Genomic DNA, 21,794 nt, shown 5'->3' on the forward strand with positions numbered 1-21,794 from the left:
GCACTAACTGTGAGGTGACAGAGCTCATCCAATTAGGAAAAAAAGTTACAGACATAATTCAACAAGGACAGGCTTAGGAAAGATTCAAGACACGTACTCTTTGAGCCACTTAAATGAAGTGTTAAGAGATACCATAGCTTTCTATAAATGCCCCTCAAGGTACGTCTCAGGGCCCTGAGGGCCTTCAGGGTGTAACCAGCCTCCCGTAGGACCCTCACACCCGCAGATTCCTGGCTCGCCCTAGGTGCCATCTGCAGGTTTACCCTGCTCCGTACTGCACGCCCTGGGCCCAGCCTGGTGAGGTCCTGCCCTGCTGACCCAGTTACCACGCTCCGCTCCCCACAACCAAGGGCTCGGGCTGGTTCCTGACAGTACCTACGGGCTAGACTGAGGGCCACGGTCTTTCAGATCTTAATGATTTAGATCAGGGCTAAAATGTCATCCGACGGTGCCTGACTTTCTCCTTTACTGAAAGGCAAAACAAACTAGCTAGTCTTATAACACTAATATCTTGGACACCAAGAACCCAGGCCTAGTTCTTGAACCTTAGTTTCTATCCTACAAAAGTGTATGAACACATGAAGAACATACCAGTCAATGTTAGGACCACAGCCAAATAATTAGACAGTGACTAGACCTTGGCGTGAGCTTTAGCCAACTTAACAGGAAAACTACTGACCGTGACGTAAGAAATTGCTGAATGCGACCAACGGTAATGCAAGAAGCTGAGAAAAGTTGCAGATAGCATTATGACAGAGGGCTGGCTATCACAAGTGATTTAAGGGGGAGTTGTACTCAGAAATGGCTAAATTTCACAGGCAGTCGAAGGGAAGCACTGGAGACCTTTGAAGGAGTCAAGTTTTGCAGTGCCAGCTGTGTCCAAGAAAAGGTATCAGTAAAAGCATGTGAGGATGAGGTTACCTAGGTAACTGTATCAGAAATTCCAAATTTGGCTATGGATGCAGCAAAACTGGAAATGAGGGTGGAGGGAGTAACAGAGGTAGGTTGTCTGTTTGGGTGAAGACTTTGTCAACAAAAAGGACATACCAGGGTAGCAAAAACAAGGGCTGACAAGCAGAAAAAAAATAATAAGTAATGCAGCTACTTATTCACAAAGCCTGGAGCAGAGCAATAAACCAAACTTCTTGTTCTGACCATACCCCAGGTCAACACTCCTGTCTTTGGTCCTTCTGACACAAAGCAAAATGCTTTCTGTGGATAGTAGAGGAACACCTGAGACAAACAGAGCTTCCTGGTATCACCATATCAGTCCAGACCTGACAGCATCAGCCTTGTGCCAGGCACTTCCTAACAGCGAAGCCTCGACAGTTCTTCAGGTAATTATTGTACGTCTAAAGAAATGCAATACTCAACCCTTGCAGCCCTTATTCAAAGCAAATTCAACACCAATCACACCTAGTGAACTTAAAGTTAGAAGAAATGCCCATGAACTGATGTGAATCAAAGCAGGTTAAAATAAGGGTGTATTGCTTTCATTGAGTGAATAAGGGGGAAAACAACCAACACAAATGTGTATCAGATGCCAACTACACCTGTTTTTCGCTTTTTCTGAAGAAGCATCAGACTTCTAACTCCTTTCCTCTGCTGACAACATTTTACTCATGTGTGCTTTCTTCACACTGATTTACTTAACTATAACTTTTACTGCTGCTTAATATCACTTCTGATATTAGCCTGGGATAATTCTCTATTGTTATATGCCTATTTGTACTTCACAGCTATTTTCTTCTCCGAATATATCCATTGCGGCATACAGCTCTGAGGGATTTATCTGAAGAAAATGCAGTCCCCAGAGCAGCATTACAACCCCGGAGAATGGTGAAAATAATAATTCATAACAAAAGTTAGTAGCTACTATTGATGTTGTTAAGCTTCATCCCATGCTACTGAAAGGAAAATTGAGGCTAGAATACCATTTATTTGCCCCACAAATCAATGTACGTATGCACCTCAGATGCAGACATACAGAGGTTTCCCTGTCCATCTGTTAGTGTCCAACTAGAAACTTTCATTCACACAATCCTAAAGGCAATCTCATTTGGAGGGTATTACTGAAATGTAATCAATATTGCTAGTGATACTGTGAAATACTTCTTACTTGTTTCCATAAAGCCAGTTGTGTTTTCAGAGCCATGTAAAATATTTACAGCATCTGTCAGAGAAAATTCATGGTTATCCCTGTGATTGTCTTCAAGACTAAATTAAATCTTGCAGTCACCATGCAGCACCCTTGGCTGGTTAGAAAAAAGAACTGTAACAGCAATGATATTGTTTTAAAATTATGCTTCTCAGATGTAACACAATGATATTGTTTTAAAATTATGCTTCTTCTCTAGAGATTTCAAAAGAAAATAGTCTTAACATGCTTCTTTGTGCATTTTGACCTTCTGCATCTTGGACTTTGTGCTTTTTTCCTGTATTCTATTTTTTGTTAGAACTAGAGCCTTTCATAACACAGTATTTCTTACGTGGAGGAAAGACAGGGATCTTTTTGCAACATTAACTTATATTGCAAACACTCTATTCTAATTTATATTTGCCGATTAACTCATAATCCAGAACGCTATGACTCAGAACAGCTACACACGACTACTACCTCAGCCCTGTGTGCACCCACAGCCCTAGTGAAGCTGCTTGCAATAACACAGCACTTACCTGTCACCCAGTGGGACCTTAAATTCCTGCACGTTTCACTTAAACCCAAACTCCATGCCGCATCGTCCACTTACAAAAAATGCAAACCCACGTCTTCTTACAGCTCAGTCACCTGAAAAAAACCCTTGAGAGACTGCCCAAATAGGAAGAATAAGATTCAATAAGGAATGAAACCTCCTTCGTCGGAACAAGAGGAAGCTGAGCATTTTCCAGTCAGGCCCAACCTGTTCTTTAATGACCTAAGAGCATCTTACTGTCAGAAAGATTCATAATGAGAGATCCCACTGGATCTGCAGGGCGAGTGCCATCCTGCTCTCTAAAGAGAAGCGGGTTAACGGTTCCAGAAACTTTACAATGCTTGGGAGCAACATGGCTGGGGCTGCTGCCGCTCCAGGAGCAGGGAGGGCAGGCGGTGGTGCACGCCAGCGCCTGGCCAGGTTTGAAGACACCCGAGACGGGACACGGCTGGGCTGAGGGACGCAGGAAACCTCACCCCGGAGCAATGATGCTCGGGGGTGGCTGTGGAGGGGCTCCTCAGGGCACCCTGCTGCCCAGGGACTGCCAACACGGGTGCCACCATTAGCGGTGCGGTTCAATTAGGTGGGTGGCTGCCGACAGCCGGTGGTCTCTGAGCATGCAGTTGTAGTTGCGGGCTCTGCTCCCAGTGCTGGAAGTTCCCTCTGGGTTTTGGCTGCTGATGGGGAAGTTTGGTACTTTACAGGGGAGGGTCAAGCCCACAGCAGCGGAAGGGGACACGGGAGTCGCAGCAGCAGTTAGCATAACACGGTGTGCTGAGGTCCGGCCGTTCTCCGCGGGACTGGGTAGGGCTGCTGGGAGGTCGTGGAGCAATGGTCTCTACATCAAAGAGCATGCTTTGCAGCACTAAATGGTGCTAATTAACTTGGCCTGGATACAAAGAGCGCTGGGGAGGGGTCTGGCCTTCGTTGGAGGGTGGCTTTCGGAGCGGGGAAAGCTGGAAGCTTCAGACTTCTGGCAAGAGCCACAAGAGCAGGTGGCCCCATCTGCAACTTCAGAACAAGTACCTTGCCCTGGTCACTGAGAAGAACAAACAGGGATTTATCAGAGTCAACTGGGTTCAAACCTCGTCTTCACAGAGGAGAAAAGGAATGTGATAGTTACTGGAGACACCCTCTACTTGGGGATGGAGGCTCAATCTGCTGACTTGCCCTGATGATGTCTTGGGAGGTCTAGTGCTTGCCATGAGGCTTGGGATTCAGGATGTTGCCAAGGCTCGTCCAGCCCTTGGACTATTACAGCTTTTCCATCTGGGCACCAACAGTACTGCCAGGGCTAATCCAGAGCATGTCAGGAGTGACTGCAGAGCTCTGGGGGCAGGGGTAAGGTATGGGGACCTGGGTGATGTCTCCTCAGTCCTACTACTCATGCTGAAGGGCTAGAGCAGAAGTCAACTCATCTGTCAGGACAACACCTGATTGTGTTGTAATGTAATGTGTTGCTGGTGGTGTAATCAGAGCATTCCCATCTGTGACTGCAGGACATTCTCTGGTCATGCACAAAGTACTTCAGATGCACAATAGCAAAACTGGCATAACAATACTGACATAACACCTTGGTAAAGAATTTAACTTCTCCTATGTGTCTTCCTACTGACTTTAATTCTTTCTTCTGAACTAGAAAGTTCTGCCATGCTGCAACTGTAATCAGTGCTCCAAAGCTGCCTCCAGACCCAAAGTCATGTTACAACAGGTGTTTGGCGATAGAAGGTAAAAGATATTATGGAAAAGCCTGTGAGAACTTGGTAGAACTTTTTGAATGAACGTAATTGCTCAGGAGTCATCAGCAGAGCAAAACAAATAAGTGCCAGTTATAACAGCTGAAAGAGTGCCATGAGTTGTACACCAGCTTCGTGAGACCTCATGAAGCAGAGAGCACAGACAAGAAGGTAGCAGCTTACATAGAACATATTTGAATCTTGTTTGAGGAAAAGAAGGGTTGTTCATGGTCGTCTGTGGTTATGTGTTATTACTGCATGTGCAGCATGTTGCTAACCATGATGCTGTATAAATACAAGGGGCTTACAGAATAGTGTTACACCTCAGGAATCACATCTCCAGCAAAGAGGAGGACATCTGTAAGGGTTGTTTTGAGGAGGATTTGTCTGTTTCAGCAATTTGAGATACAAATAGCAATTAAGACGGTAGTCTTGAGACTAACCCTGAGGCTCAGCTGCATTATAGTTAGAAAACCTGAAGACATTCTTGATCTCTGTCATGAAGAAGAGGGTCTGAAATGTGACCCATGTGAATCACCATTGTTTGAGGAGAACCATACAATGCAAGGAATTAAAAAAGAAGTGACTGCACAGGTTGGAAAAGAGCAGTCTCACACTTGATAACTGTCTCTTGGGGACAGGAGATTTGCCAGAGAGAATATACCAGCTTATACCCATGGAAGATGTTCCATTTCATTTGGCTAGTGGATCCTGTCATTGATTTCTGTGACAAGGATCAGGGATCCCTTCCAGGTAATCGGTTGTAGGCTCACAATGGGAGCCATTAAATGGCAACGTGTATCCCTGCTGCAACTGCTTTCTTCCTTCCCTAGCTTTTGGTTCTGTGCTGGTAAAATACTCTAATAAACTCAGAGACCCCAGCAGCAAAGTTTGTGTTTGTGTGTAGTATTTGAAGGAATACTTTCCCTACCTCAACTTCCAGACTCACCTGACAAGCTGGTGCCTGAGAGGACTTCCTCACATCAAAGGAAGTAGGAGTGGTACAGCATGATTGTCCAAGGGATATTGTTTGCTTCTGGAAAACAAATGGAATGTCACCAGGATTTCAATAGCAATGCGACTTGCATTTTACTTCTTCCACCTAATATGCTAAAATTCATTTTTATTTGCATCTGCATATCAGTCCCTGTAGGGCCCATTCAGGACTCAGATCTTCCGTCATGGGCCATGTCTCAGGTTCTAGCCTGAGTGTACAGTACAATTCAGACAAATGTAAGTATGCAGCAAGAAGCTAGGAATAAAGAACATGTGATATGCCTGGGTAGTATTTGGCAGAACAAGTCTAATCCACCTCTGTGAGAAGAGGAAGATTTTGCAAGGCAGATGTTTTTTGATAGAAGCATCAGAGAGTTGACTGTGAATACAAACAATAACAGAAATCTCTGGAAAAGATACATTGGTGGGATAATTGTTTTGGGATGGGATGAACAAAAGCAGCAGTTTATTCGTGTCTTACACACATGGCACAACATACAGAACCAGCACAAATAACTTACAAAATCTCATACACCATGCTTCCTCTCGAATAGCTTCTATTAAGTTACAACACCATAACGAATCAGGTATTTAGTTACGACAGATCTCCAGACATGGATAGTCTCCCATTCAAGGAGTTATTTTTGTAAGCTACTTAGACAAACATCATTTTTTTACATGTTTAATACAGTACAGTATCCTTAACAGAGTTCAAGATATTCGCAATGAGAATTGAATACTTTATAAAACAGCAGAATTTCTCCTCTCGGTACAGGTCTACATTCGCTCCTGCCTTGTCTGGTTTACAGATGTGTTACAAGTCATCTTTGCTCAACTTTCCAAGCTAAACATTGCTTTAAATGAAAAACAAAATTCTATTTACAGGTTTTTTTAGATTTAATAAAAATGTCTTTGCTTCCCTTTCCCATTCCTACCCCCTACCCCCACCAACAACTGCCATTTAGCTGGTAGAAATATTAACCCTCAAGCTGCTATAGAAACTTGAAAAGAAAAATTGATGACGACTTGTTGGATGCAAAATGAAAGATGGTCACAGCCCGTCATTAATTCATAAGGGTGGATTTTTTTTTCTCCTAATGTCACAATTTATGTCCATTGGAGACAGATGACTCCTGTCATCTGATTTTTAGACATAACGTACTACTTATGGGCCAATATACAAAACCTCCAGTTTTTTTTTTTAATTACAAGCTGTCCCACTGTCTTTCATGCAATCACTTTCAGTATAAAGTTCTTTCCTTACTAGAAATTTTAACAGCTCTGGTTGTGTGGTACTGACTTAAACTCTCCCAGTCTCCATTAGATCAAACAATGTCTCCCTTTATCCACGGTCCCATTGACATTGCTGGGTTGACTCACAAGAAGAATTTTGCTCTGTGATTGCACTTCAAACCCCAGTGAAGTCTGTGGGCATCTTTCCTTTGACTTGGTGGCTTTGGATTAGCTCTGCTTCAATGTGGCTGGCAAACTCTAGCCCTTAAGCAGTTAATCAGCTTTCTAAAGAAATAAGCAAAAAAGATTCCTCTCCTTTATACATACAATATGCAGGTTTTTTACATTGAGCATTATCATAAAAAGCATGTTTATGTTATTTTGAAAGTGTATTTTTACAGAAATTTATAAACACTGTTATATCAAACACATTCTCAAAAACTGGAGAAAATACCGACACAAAATCTGGAAGAACCTCAATGGAATTCTTCCAGTACTATTTGTCTACTTGCATATTTCATATTTCAGTGTCCTTTACTGCAAACATAATTTGGCCATATGAGAACAGGCAAAGTCGACAACAATTCTCCAACAATTTTGAATAGGACCTGGAACTGTTATTTAATGAAAGTACTTTGACATCCAATGTATGGGTTTTTACCTGGCATGTCCATTGTGTTACCTTTACTTGCATTGAGCTATACCTTAATTCCCAAATAGTCTCATTCACTTCAGTGGGATTACACATGACAAAATGACGTATGCAAAAATACTGAAAATGGTTTTCCACTTTTTAAATCCTTCTTATGTCAACAACTAATTTCATTATATTCTTTATATATATAGTAATTGAAAATTATGTAGGAGTAATATTTGCAAACAATTCTGTATCAGAAATCAGTGTACAAACTTTAGGAAATAATCTGCTTACAGTTGTGCTATAGTTCTGACAGCCTAAAAATCTATCTGGTATGACCAAGAGTAAATTTTGGAGGTCTAAATGCTTTATTTATATACTTGTTTATGTTACACTTGATACTTCCCCAGCCTGGCACAGTTTAAGTTTAAACATATATATGTCACACTAACATGAAATTAGGATGTTATTTGCCCTTACCACCACCAATTTTCAGTACAATCAGTAATGGACATTAATGCATATAATCTAAGTGAAATGCACTTTTCAAGTAGTTTGTCTAACATAATATTGAATAAATTACAATGTGAGCTTGGTCTCCTATCCTGCAAAAGTTTAAAAATGCATTAAACTTTGTACATTGGGTGTAGTCTTACTGACTGTAATGACATTAGTCACAGTTCAGGAAGCTAAACAGCAGAATAAGGTTTTGTTCTCTGTCTCACTATTTTGTTTGTTCTTTAATGAAACAAAAGAAGAAACAATTTTTCTTTAAGTATTACTGAATGACTTAAAATATAATTGGTGAAAGGTCATTGACTGTAATATCCTGTATGTTACCTCATCTCAGCAGAAATGCTTTGCCATGGCTTGAAATGCTTAAAGTGTAATCCTTGCTAGAGGAAAAAAACGCAAGCCATATCTATTCCCAAATTGTAGCTATACTGTAACATGTACAGTCACCCGTAAAGGAGCCCTTTTAACAAAACAAGGTATGTTAACTTCCTCAACGATTTGTAGAATGTATCTGTTTCAGTCACTGTAATAAAACAAGTTATATATATACATATTAAAAAATCCAACTGTAAATAATTATACAGTATTTCCACACATAAAACAACTAGTTGCACATGATGTGATATGTAAAGCAAATTGCTGAAAATCTCTTCAGTCTTTGGGATGATCAAAGTATAAGTAATCAAAACTTACAAATAATGATTGAATTTTCATAAAAGAAGGTTTCTGATGGAGGGGCAGAAGGAATTTCCCTCCTATTCACCCTCATTCCCCATGGCTTTTACAGACCCAGCCCCTTCCCCAGTAAGCCACAGGTGGTTTTTTTAGATCTAGCGATATATTTTAATGAGGTTATCTTCCTCTGTATAACAGTGCTAATAAGGTTTCCAGTGACTTTTTCATAAAACATAGTCTGTTCTTAGTGAAGTTTATAGTGCTTCAGAAGTTTCAGGTTATTTAAACTCCAGAAGAATATGAATCTGATCCAATTATGTTAAAATCTAATGAAAGAGAAATTCCTTTATTTACTCTGAAAATTTAGTTACCTTCTGTTTTGATAATTCAATCCAGTTTTTGTTCCCCACCCCCCCCAAAAAAAGTCTTGTAGTTACAAGCCTGTAATTATACATAGCAGAGAAAGAAAACTGCTCCTTGCCTATGGAAATATATATAGTTTTTCAAGTTCCAACCCCTCTCTAAGCTGCTAACCATCACACAACATATGCCATTTGGCAATTTGTCTCCTAGGATATTCACAAATTTCTTTCCAGTGCTCTCCACCTGTTCCTTCTGCTGAAGATCCCAAGGTTAACCGGCCAATGACTTCATTCCTTGACCCCCTATCTGAATCTAAAACCAAAAATTCAATGCTGATATCATCAAGGCCCTCACAAGGAATGTCAAAGACAAACAATTCATTGAACACTGCATTTGGGGTGCATTTCTTCACATGGGTTTTCTTTTTAGAAATTCTCTTCTTAGCATGGTACAGGTTCACTTTGACATAAGGGTCTGCAATGAAAAAAAAGAGCACGGATCAGCTATTGAACAGTGGTGTTTAGAAAGTCCTTGACCTAGTTAATGGTAAATTTTCATAACTTACCAACATAATTACATCGCAATGAGATGTTTCAAGTTATTAAAGATGGTTCACCTCATCCAATTTTTGTGTTTAAATCTGAATTAGTCCCTTTAAGCTCCCTTTATGGTCACCAAAGATGAACTCAAGACAGTCAGTGGTTTAGGCTGTGATTCATCTGATCATACGTAGGCCTCTCCTTCATGAGATAAATCCTGCCCTGTAGTCTGTTAACCCTATTAACATCTCTACTACATGCAAAGGTGGTCTGAAAGTACACAAAATTCTAATGGACTCTGACAAATATGTATCATTACGTATTTATGTGTAACAGAAATCTGCTTTTCACACATTCCACCAGTAGGGGATAATCATTAGCGTTAATAAGACTCATGTAAAGAAAAGCATCAGAAAGGAGAGAATAAGCTCATGCTGAGAGAATGGATGAGTGGATGTGATTCGTTTCTGTTGTAGTTCTACCAAAGTCAATTAGCTTGATTAAATTGCTCCCACAAATTTTTACTGAACAAATTTAACACTAAACTTTAAATGTAAGGGTATTTTGTTGTTAGGAAATGTACTTGACTTTATGTCTGTGCTGTACTACCATTGAAGAAGGGAAAATGTCCATATTTTTAGCTGTCAACCAACTTTAATTGTTTACATTCCTCATAATTTTTCAACTGTTGAAAGATTCCTTTGCTATTGTCTTCAGCAATGGCTATATTTCTTCCCTTAGAGGAATTCTAGAGAACACTTTAAAAATCATCCCTTTCAAGCACCTTGGCATTTATTTCAGTGCAAACGTGGGCCTGTTTCCAAATTCTTTGGTGCAAAGGCGCAGCACAAAATCCTTTCTACTGAACCCAGTCAAACAAGACAGTCTGTGTAAACAATCAGCTAATAAACATCAAGAACAGTTAAGTACTTTTTTTAAAGAGTAAAATTAAAACTGAACGATATTTAGAAGTGTTATGCCAGAGTTATCAAACTGAAATGGTCAGATAATGAAAAGGTTTTTGTTTCTTTGAACTGACAATAGTTTAACAGGAGTAAGGTATGATAGAATACATCTTCACTTTCATAGTCTATCAGCATGATAAACATTTTGAAATAGGGTTTAATGTAATTAAAATGTTCATTGGCTTTGGAATTAATGTATGCCACACAAGCATTAAAAATATCAAAATCAATATTAATTGGTGAATTCATGCTGTTCATTTTTGTTTAAAGGTCATTTTCTGACTGTTACCTCTGGCCAGCTACTAGATAAGGCTAGAATGTTCCTCTTGATTTTATTAGGAGACCTCAACACCTGTGATCAAGGAAACCAAGGAGGTTGTGGGAATGGAACAGCTTCTGAGTAAAAAAGTTCCCATCTTCCTAAGGAGATTGAGTTATGCAATTGTGTAGCTTACCCCATAGAAACACCATTTCATCCTCCTTCATGTCCAAGATTTATGTTGGACTGAGGGGAAAGTCACAGATGAAATAAGGACTGTTGTGAGTGCAATATGTTACTGACTCCCAACTATCTATTGAACCTGGTCTTGCTGATGAGCAGCAAATAATGAAGAACTGTCTAAATGAACTAGGTGTCCAGGTGTAGCATTGCTGCCTGTACCTCTTAGAAATATTATATTCCCATTATAGCTAGCAAGCTTGTACTGAGGGAAGCAGAAAGAGCAAACAAAATTTACAGCTTTACTCATAAGAGGTGCATAAATAAATGTGTGGTTTGGATGTGCTATAGAGTCCAGGTGGCTGCTGAGACTAGGAGGGCTTTTGTTTTCAAGTTATTTTCCCACCTGGGTGAACCTCAGCCAGATGTGGTCTGTTGAGATCAGCTTGCTGTGATGTTGTCTTCATGAAACCTCCACTATCTGCAGTGACTTTGGGGTTAATTATTAAAAGTATGTATGCTCTCTTATAGTGGTGTAAACTGTTGGGATCCATTTATATCCTTTCTCCTTATCATATGTGGAAAAAAAATGAGATCAGAAGGAGGATTTCAATGGGACTTCACCATGTAAATGGGAATTCTCTATAGCTTTGTTGTGTTGGATCCAGGATGGGTTAACTTTCTAGGTAAATGGCAGTATTTCTTGCTATGAGAAATAGAAAGACTTTATCACTGGCTGTAGTAATTATGATTCAGTGGTTCCCAAAACTACTACCTCTTCTGCTTCTTTCAAAAAAAATCCTGTGAAATGAAAGAGTATCAGTCCTATACAGAATCAACAGCAGATGTGCTACTATTTGTATAGTCCTTTGTTGTGTACTTTTGCTGTGGTTGTCTTATCCTTAGTATATTGTACATTAAATTTTATTCTGTTATTATGTTATCTAGCATTAATGTGCATCTAAGTGCAATTTTAGTATTGGCTTCAAAGGAGGTTCCACTGAATGCAAAATGGCACAAGATCAGGAGAAGGGGGTGCAAAACCTGTTCCTTCTTAGTGCACCCCAAGTACAGCTCATAATAAAGCACGGGTGTTACGTTACAACCTGCTTCCAGCACTGGCATAGTTCATCTTTTCACCTTGCCAAATAAATGTTGGTGCTCAGTGGGTCAAATTCAGCACAGATGTAACCGGTTGCTTTTCTTGGTGCTAAGCTGAAATAAACCACACGATGATCTCACTCAATACTGATCTTCTATAAATAAACCGATTTTTTTGTCACAAATAAAAGCTTTTAGTATCTGCAAACAACATCCCATACTTATGGCAGATGGGTTCTGTTCAAGACAATCACAAAACTCATTGGTTTCCACTGCTAACAGATGTCATGGTTTTTTTAATGTGATTGAAGAACAAATTTGTAAAATACATACCCTGCAAAATAAAGCATCGACCTAGATATGAATAAAATGAATAGGCTACAAATAATAGAGACACCATTTCTGCATTTATGGGATATTTTTAGTCTTTGAAACGCCACATTTCAGCTGTCTTCTGTCTGTTTGTTTTATATTCTTAAGGCACATTCATTAGTAAAACCATTACCTGATAATCCTGACACATCAGATTTAGGTAGATGCCTGGCTTTTAAAACAACCACAGTGAGCGTGTTTGTTGTAGACTGATAACAGAGAGAGATCAGTAATTCTCCACGCCCAGATGATTTCTGAGGAAATGAAAGGAAAAAGAAATAAGACTATTTATAAGCAATTATATTGACCAAGCTTTAAACCAGAATTAAGAAGATTTATGAAATGTCACATAACTGTATACCCTGAAATGGTGTAAAAGGATATAACTTATGGAGCTACACTGCTTTACATAACAAATATAATTGCCCTCTAATGTAGTTATATAACTCTTCTTATGATTGGTTATTAGACTGAACAAAAATAAATAATAATTAAGTGAAAATATAGGTTGACATGACATTATTAGCTGCAGAGATTAGAAATTAAATCCTACATCCTGAGAAAAAAACTCAGTGAACAAAAAAGATCTTAAGCGAAACAAAATTCTGTAAAGATATTTTGGGGGGAAAAAAAAAAAAAAAGGTAAAAAAAAAATCTTCAGTAAAATGTTTTTAAACAGGACAGACTCAAACAGTTAGTGAAATCTCATCCCTGACACTTTCTAAAGTAGTATAATATACATGAAATAAAGATGAGATCAAAGACTTTCTCTAAGATTATTAGATGTGAATTTTCAGGAGTAGTTTATTTTACAGAAAGGAGGAAGACAAGGGAAACAAGCAAAAGTAATACCTTATATACCAGAAAACCCAATAAGTTATCAATAAAATATCAGTGACATAGTTATAGTTGTTGCAATATAGTGATAGAATTGTAAAATAACAGTATTAGTTATAGGTATGTTGTCTGGTAGACATTTATTTGATTTGGCAGCATGCTTGCTCTTTGAAAACAATCAAATTGAAAGTCAATACACATTCCACTTCCTTAGTAGAGATTAAGAGATGTGTGTGTGAGGCATGTGCATTTCTGTGGTTCAGCTGTGATGGTTGTAAATGAACTTTGCATTCTGAAATGAGACAAGATAGTATGAAATATTTTTATCCCAGTGAAGTCAGTATGTTTTGCCCTTGACTTCAGTAAGTCTTTGGCTTCTCCCTCATGTCTTACTATCCTTAGTAGAGCTGCAGCCTGTATCACGGTTCTTGAGAGAGAAGGTAGTAACAGCATTGAAGTGCAAGAATATACTACTGCATCAACAATACGGTCTCTAACAGGTTCCAATTCCTTAACTAAAGACTACCTGCATTCTTTAAGAATCTGCTATAAACCCCATGTGGTTGAAGTGAAAGATTTACATTGACTTCAATAAGATTTAATAAAGAATGATTTCAAACAGAAAAGGGAAGGGAGGAGAAGGGGAATAATATCTAAATCTTTGCATTCTTTCCTTTTAAAGCAAAATTAATGTGGATTGAGGCCTCTTCACCTAAGGTAAATGGGTCCACTCAAACCTGCTGGACCGGCTGAATAAGCAAGTAGAGTTTAGGACATTAGCAATTTTTTGCAACATGCTCATTGTAATGTTCTTTTATTACATTTGTGTAATTGCTTCCTCATACTGCCATTATGAAAGCATCTCAATGAATTGCATGATGAGCTTGTTCCCTTTTCTTTCCAAGATGGTAGCAGCATTACACAAGAATCATAGCTAGCACTAGCACAACACTTTTAAAATTTAAATAAAAAATATGTTACCCTAACATTTCTTTTGATGATCTCTCTGTCCATTAGCAGCCTTCCTTCTGACAGTTCAATTCCTGCAAGGGGAATGAGGACTTCTCCAATGACATCATCTCTGGAAAACCTGTCAAAGCTCAAGATCATAAAGTGAAGTGTTAAGTCTTGAATTTGGGTATAGGGGATCCCATAAAACGTGAAGGTCTCATCAAAAGCTGGGTCTAAGGTTTTTCTCAGCACTCTGGTTTTCACCTTGTGCTTTTTCTCAGGCAGGATTGTCATTTTGATGTAGGGATCAGAAGTCATTGACTGTTCATCCATTGCTGGCAGCCCACGTGCTTCTTTGATGTTCACTACAAATGCCTTTTTCTCGAAGTTGTACTCTAAGGAGAAAAAGAGAGTTCCTAGCTTGTCTTGTTTATCTTCAGATGACAGGGAAGTGATGGATTTTAAACTATCAGGGGATACTGAATCTTTCTTCCTCTCTACAAAGTGCTTAGGAGACAAATTTTCAAGATCTGGAGAGCTCTGGATTTTAGGGGTTGTTTTGGGGAAGTTGCCGTTGAGATCTCTCTTCTCCAGGTCAAGATGGAGAGAATTCTTTGGCATCGTTGATTTGTTCTTTGCTTCACTTTTCTCATCTGCCCCAAACTTCTTCTTACTGTTGAGATTTTCAGGGTAAATATCAACCCCCTTCAGAACATGGACAAACTTATATGGAGGGGTCTTATTGGATTTGGAAGATTTACGCTGGCAGCAGATCCAAGCGAAAAGGGAGACAGAGAAGACAAGGCCAAATGCACTAAAGATCCCAACCACTGTAGGAATTTCATCTGCAAATCAAATAAATAGCAACAAGCACATAAGCAGCAATGCCTTGGACTCTTGTGTGATATTTAGTAAAGTAATAATTTAGTAAAACAAACTGACACGAGATGGTAATAGCAGCAGGATCGACAGGCTGAAAGTGCTTTGCATTGTACATATTGCTCGCCACCTGCAGGCATGAGTGTGTAGTCCCATACTAAGGCATGCTTGTTACGTTAGTATTTTTCCATACACAGAGTGTTTGGGAGGAAAATACTATTCCCATCCTAATAGTGATGACTATTAGTAATTGATCGACTCTCTCATCCCTCTGTTTGTAGTTTCTGAGTTTATATGTCTGTGAGCAATACCAGCTCTTAGAAGGTTTCAGCTTTGAGTTTATGGATCTTTGTTGGTTAGATAAAACAGATTCTGAAATACGCATTACTTATAGATACATCATCTGCTTTTCACACTGTTTCCTAGAATGCTTTGTACACTCAATTAACTCATTTTTTATGGTCTGATCCCATAATTGCCTGGAGGTATCTCTTAAAAGAACTGAGTTTAATTGGAGGTTATAACACTCAACAGTTTCAGTGGGATTTTCAATACTTTGCAGGAGGAAGTCTATCAAGAAAATTTAGAATAATTATATACCAAGTGTCTTTTCCAGATGGATGTGACATTGGGCAGTCACATGTGAGTCCGAAGCTGAAAAAAGTATTAAATGTATCATTGATAACCACTAAGCTTTGCATTTAAGGCACTATAAATCAAAGCTATGGGGACTTTACAGGAAGGGTCACTACTTTTTAGGAGTATATAAGAAAAACATTAAAACATAATTCTCTTCTACCTTAGTATGAATTCTATACTTAAACTGAATAAAGAGAAAACTGAGCAAGTGTTACAACCTCAATTGTCATGTGGATACATTAGTTACATATAGAGTATCATTAGCCCTTCAAAGCATGCATCGAAGGGGCAAATGAGCACAACTAATTGGAAATCGAATTTTGCCCATAAGTAACATTACTAAGTGAGTTTAAACCTCCCACAATGTAACAATCAGAGCTTAATCTTTATTCCCTGCAACAGTGGAAGACCAATAGAACATTAATGGAATGACATTGTTTATGCATAAAGGCAATTGTGTAACAGTTCTGGTTCTCTCGCAAATGATTAGCAGATCATTTTGGATGAGAAAATCAAAACTATCCCCCTCTATGTATTACTAAATCAGCTTCATCCAGGTAGAAGCTGGGCATATATATGTGCTGCCACTACACATTTGCTTTTTAGTCAGATGATTCAAAAAAAACCCACAATACTATCAATCAGAGCAAAGTAGGACATAATGCTCCAGCACAGAAAGGATTGGGCCTGGCTATTAATTTCTTCTGACAATATTCATGTCACTTTCCCTTTGCCTACAAGCTGTATCAGTCTATGTACTTAATTGTAAGAACTTAATGAAATGACTGAAAATTATATATGTAAACAAAAAGTATTTTTTCTAAGTTAAGCACGTGGCTCTGAGTTTCAAGAATTCCTTGGGCTGCAGAAATTTAAATATACATGGTATAAAGGTAGAAAGCAAGAAGTAATTGAAAATTAATCAGAATACTTTAATAGCTTTTAAGAAGGTTATGCACATTTACAATGCTTTTTCATGAGATGACAGACTTTTTTTAGTAAAGGATACTATGCTATATTTTAATTCTACAACTACTGAAAGCAGTGGTAGAATCAGTTTGGTGTTTAAAATATTTATTATCTTTCTTAAATAAATAATTGGATAAGCATGATGTCACATGTGTGGTTAGAAACATCAAGTGGGTGGGGTAGGTAAGAAGATGAAATGGTTTTATATTTACAACTAATTATGTTGGAACCTGAATTTCTTGCTGTTGTCATAATGTAAATCAATTGGTTAACATTCAAGGCAGTGTATTAATAGGAAACATCACCTATTGATTCTGGGAGAAGTTATTATTTCAGTTACGTGACATAAATCTGGAGTCACTTCACTTAAGTCAATCCTTGAATTAAGCCACTGCGAAAGCAAATATAATCTAGGCTAGAGTCAATATTTGTAAAGCAGAGTTCAGAAACATTTCTACTTACTGCTTTTCTGAGTAAAGCTATTTATGTATCTATTTTATAAGTGCACATATATGACTGTTTCTGAAACTTCTGCTATCACAGTTGATCACCCTACATCCAGTGCATAGAAGTGACAAAACTGAAAAGTTCATTGTTATCATTGCTATTCTCAGAGATCCCAGATTGATCAAGATGCAGCTGTTCACCTAGAAACACTGGGTTCCTGTATTTTCATCTTCCTAGCAATGTCCTTTACAAGACTACCTTTCACTTTAACTAACAGTTGACAAGTCTTTCTCTACAAGAAGAAAAAAGGAATGACAATTATTCCCAGAATGGCTTGAACAAAGATTTTCTCTGTGGCACAGGATGCATTTACATCATTTAACTCTGAAGCCACGCTACTTTAACCAAGACAGACAAAACAGCCCCAAACCTCTCTCACCCGAAAAACGCACCGACACAAACCTCTTCATCTCTCCCGGTGCTTTACCAGAGGGAAGGGGTAGGGAGGAAGGGAGAGACCGAAGGGAAAGCAAGCAAATTCACTCAACTTCAGAGACCGAAGAGAACTGGGGGAGATCAGGTTCCTCCCAACAGGCTGCGTGCTGGGAGGCGCTGGGTGGCTCAGCAGAGGCTGCCTGCCTGCACTTCTCCCGGGGAGGGGAGCAGCCCCCAGCCCCGCGGGCGGGGAGTTGGGGCCGGGACGCGCTTACCGAACTGCTGGCGGCTGGCCGCGATCGGAGCCATGTTGGCGGCGTGCGCTGTCCGCGGTGTCGGAGCCGCTGTCCGCGGTGCTGAAGCCGCTGTCCGCGGTGCTGGAGCCGCCGTCCGGGGCGCGGGAGCCGCCTCCCCCGGTACCAAGCGACCCGCCCGGGGCGCCGAACGCGCTGCCCTGCCGTCCCCCGGCTCTCCGCTCTCACAGCGCCCGGGCGAGCGTCTTTTCCAGCGTGGTTTGTTTTTTTTTTAAAACAAAACAAAACAAAACAAAACCAGAAAACAAACAAACAAACAAACAAACCCCCAAACCCGGAGACACGAGCGGTGGGGAAGGTGGAGGAGGAGGCTGCGAGAGGACTGGAGGAGAGGGGGGAGGGGAAGCTTCGGTCCTCCCCTTTGCACACTGATTTGCAACCCCCTTCCTGTTTTGGCTCTTCTGAGTAGCTCCGCTCTGAGACTGAAGACGTGGTTGAAACCCAAATTGACGCAATCCTGACGCTACAGGGCTGAAATCAGCACCTTTCCCACCTCCCATCCCCCCTCCCCAACCACCACACCCTCCCTCCCTCCCTCCCTCTCTCTCCCTCTTCCCCCCCCCCCCCCCCCCCCTTTCTGGGGATTGAACACGCACTCATCGATTATTTTAACTGCCCTGCTGCAAGATATGAGCTCCCATCCTCCATCGGACACAGACAGTGAAATGCTAATGTCTGTGATTCAGTGCGCCTTGTGTAAGACACGGGTGTGTCTGTTTTGTTGGGGTAAGATTTATTAATTTGCTTATTTATCTAGCAGCTGGACAGGCTACAACAACGTGAAGGAGATGCCAACTCAGATGGTCCAGACACCTCGGCTCCGACTGCAAGGCACACATTTTTCCTATGACTGATGTGATACACTTACTGCATTTGAGTCATGAAAACTCCTGATGTGCCTTTTCCCCGTCCCTCCTCCCTGCTTCTTCCCACCATCCACCCCCACATAAACACTCAGTCCCCACTTTGGAAATCCTCTTGACCTTCCTGCAGGTCTACGAAAGAGCTGAATCTACCTAGATACTTCTGGATTTTGCCAGGTTTAGATGTCTGTCTCCCAGTCTGGACTGAGAACATGTTGGGGAGGCAGGGGGAGGCTGGCAGGCAGGAGGAATAGGGGGAAACAAGACAAGAAAGCAGGGCTGCCTGTAACTAGAACTGCTACAGCATATAATAACCCAAGCTAAATCCTGGTGCAACAGAGCTGCAAAAGCCAGCACCTGGCATCTGACTCCTGGATTCAGAAGGAATCATAGCAGCCAAGTTTGGAGCCCAACTGCTAATTCTGCTGCGTAAATGGGAAACAGGTGCTGTTGCTCTTCTAAATAACAAAATCCAGATGCAGGCATAGTCTGGCATGACCCTGCTCCACGATGGGCCACTTGGAAGCTAGGATGTCTTGGCCCACTTTAAAGCAAGTTCTTGCTTCACAGTGAAGTCAGTGAAGCTCCTTGGATTTTAGAAAAATTAAAATAGGAAGGCCACAGAATCATGTCAAGCTAGTGTCAAAACACAGCTGAATGAAGTGCCTGGCTTATCCTGAAAGTTGAGAACCTGTTGGTTAATATTGTTTATGCTTATCTGCTTCTGTTCCACCTTCAGCAACTTGGCTTTGGTATGCACCTGCATAACTCTTCCAGGAACAGCCATATCCACTACCCCAATCTTCATTACATCCCATCCCATTTAATAAAACACAGAGGATAGCTTGCCACCACTGTTCCTCTTACAGTCACCTGGACTACAATGAACTCAGGTATTAGAAGACTGCAGAAACTGTTGTTTAGCTCTTGTTTGTGTTTTGGCAGCACTATTTGATTTGGGATGTTTGGGTTCATGTCTTGGCACCAATCCAAGCAAATCTGGCTCAACTTCTCTCTTCTTTCTGGCAGTCTTCCTTCCCCCCAAGCCCTGCCATCCACTTCCCTTTCTCTGTCCAAAATCCAGCCCTGCTCAAAATGTGCATCCATTGAAAGTAATTACATTTAATTTTAGACCACATTCCAGGTATACAAGCCTTCAGACATGACTGAAATGAACAAGATCCTTAAACAAATTTAGAGTTAAACATGTTTAACTGGGATGTTAGACTTGTAAACTGTTACTGTGTCTGGACTTTAAAAACAGTGGACTAAGAATCAATGTATAGTAGTATATCTTGGTAGTGTGTTTAACCTATTTGGGCTGGGATATGGTGAGCATACGTTATGTTGACACTTGAATTATTGTCAATAATTTTTGAAGCTTTTTATTTTTATTTTTGAATGAAATCCAAGACATCCTTTGTTGATATATACAAAATTTATGGAGCACATGGAAATAAAACAATGATTGATTCAGGTTTTCTTCCCTTTACTTTCTCAGACATCCCAAGGATATATAAAAAGCTTTTACACAATTTATATGTCTTTACATAGTGCATAGAGATAATTTCCTTCAACATTCAGGGTGTTCTTTTTTCTTTTCTTTTTATTTTCTATGACAATGCTGATGAAATGGGGAAGATACATGTCCTTCCTTTTTTCTTTTTTCTTTTTTTTTTTTTTTTTCCTTCTCCTTTTCCAAAATTCCTGATAGTTCATGCTAGATTTTAGATGCTGGTTAAGACTTGAACGGTACTGGGTGCTGTACAAACATATAGTAAAAAGCCCTTCCTTTCATCTCAGTTCTGTGCATATGTAGTTCTTTAAAGCAATATAGAAAAGGTTTCACAATGCCAGCTCTCTGTCTCTAGAAACTTGGAGCTGCCAAGACTCTCTATATACATAAGCATGTGTATACAGATATGCAAATGAATGATTTTATCTCTTTATTGCATTGGTCAATGAAATAGCGAATAACTAATTTTTTACATCACTCGTGAACCTTCTATATTTAATTACATGACTCCACTTAATGGAACAGAGTGCACATCACAGAAAATACTCGAGGAGGAGGTGGAGCATTGAGTTGCTGGCACATCTTGAGACAGACGCACTTTTTGCTCCCTGCGTTGTGCAAGCACCATCTAGTGTACGTCTTAGACCCATCAGCACTGGATGACTAGCGTGCATCCATGTAGGTAATACAAACACAAAGATACATAACCAACTCACTGCTGCTTCATTACACTTCTGACAAGTGGCCAGAGGGAAAAAATCATCATGTGAACCCTGTGTGTTTCTTAACCAATTAAGTGATCATCTTGCAGTTCGGTCCTGCGCAACAGTAATGACTCTCCATTTTTGTGGCTATATGTCCTTCATATTTCCCTCTGTTATATGAAAACCTCCTGGATACTTTAGCAAAACTTCACACAGTTTGCGACAGACTCTTCAGTAAAAAACTTGAACTAGGAACTCACTGCCAAGGAAATATTCCATTAATTTTCCCAGCAAAGAAGATACAATGATCCCAAATACTTTCAGCTCAGGGACAGAACATTAAAAGGTGCTGGTTCAAATTTTGCCTGCACTGAGTTGAAATGGATTGCTCGGCTGCAAAATATCTCTGTATATGATCTGGCTGACTGTATCACAACAAGGCCTTCTGTGGTCTGAAAACCAGATTACTGGTGCACATGCATGCGCAGAGCATCCTCCTGCTACTCTGAGAAGAGGGAGGGTGGTTGCTAAGCGACAGAGTCTATACACTTCCCAAAGCAGATAGTCCTCAAATAAGCATATGGGTCTGGAAAAGGTGGTTCCCCACCTGCAAATGAATTGTCATCGTTCTTCAGATCCCAAAGCCTGTGTGTGAAGAAAACCTAATTCTCTCCCTTTAAAAAAGAAAAAAACCCAAAGTTATTCTAAACAAGATCTCCCCCCCCCCCCCCCGCCCAAAAGTCAACCATCATTTAAAAATAAAACTTGGTGATTTATATGTATGAGGTGAAGCTGGTGAAACAGACCCTTTCCATCTCTGTGAAATGTTTCCCTGGAGCTTAAAGGCAGAGTTTCACATTTTCAAAAATAGCATCTAATTTTGAGTTCTGCAGTTGCCAGGTGCCAAATGACAGACACTAATTAATACTATTCAGCACCTATGAAAATCACACCCTCCAGCCATGCTTACGAAAT

General features: G+C 40.0%; 1 protein-coding gene across 2 annotated transcripts; it reads right to left on the reverse strand.

The window, feature by feature from the left end:
- Positions 1-5,874: 5,874 nt before the first annotated feature.
- Positions 5,875-18,218, reverse strand: SYT4 (synaptotagmin 4). Of its 2 annotated transcripts, none has more exons than XM_030005504.2 (4): positions 17,698-18,218; positions 14,090-14,898; positions 12,399-12,519; positions 5,875-9,323 (listed from the first exon to the last, which is right to left on the reverse strand). In XM_030005504.2, exons 1-4 carry the CDS (start codon positions 17,729-17,731, stop codon positions 9,016-9,018), a joined length of 1,272 nt encoding a protein of 423 aa, XP_029861364.1. In that variant the 5' UTR covers positions 17,732-18,218; the 3' UTR covers positions 5,875-9,015. The 2 variants fall into 2 exon arrangements, with proteins under 2 accessions (XP_029861364.1, XP_029861363.1); XM_030005503.2 differs by having other exon boundaries at positions 14,084-14,898; positions 17,698-18,217.
- Positions 18,219-21,794: the final 3,576 nt, after the last annotated feature.

The sequence above is a fragment of the Aquila chrysaetos genome, chromosome Z, assembly GCF_900496995.4.
Source record: "Aquila chrysaetos chrysaetos chromosome Z, bAquChr1.4, whole genome shotgun sequence".
Taxonomy (NCBI): Eukaryota; Metazoa; Chordata; class Aves; order Accipitriformes; family Accipitridae; genus Aquila; species Aquila chrysaetos.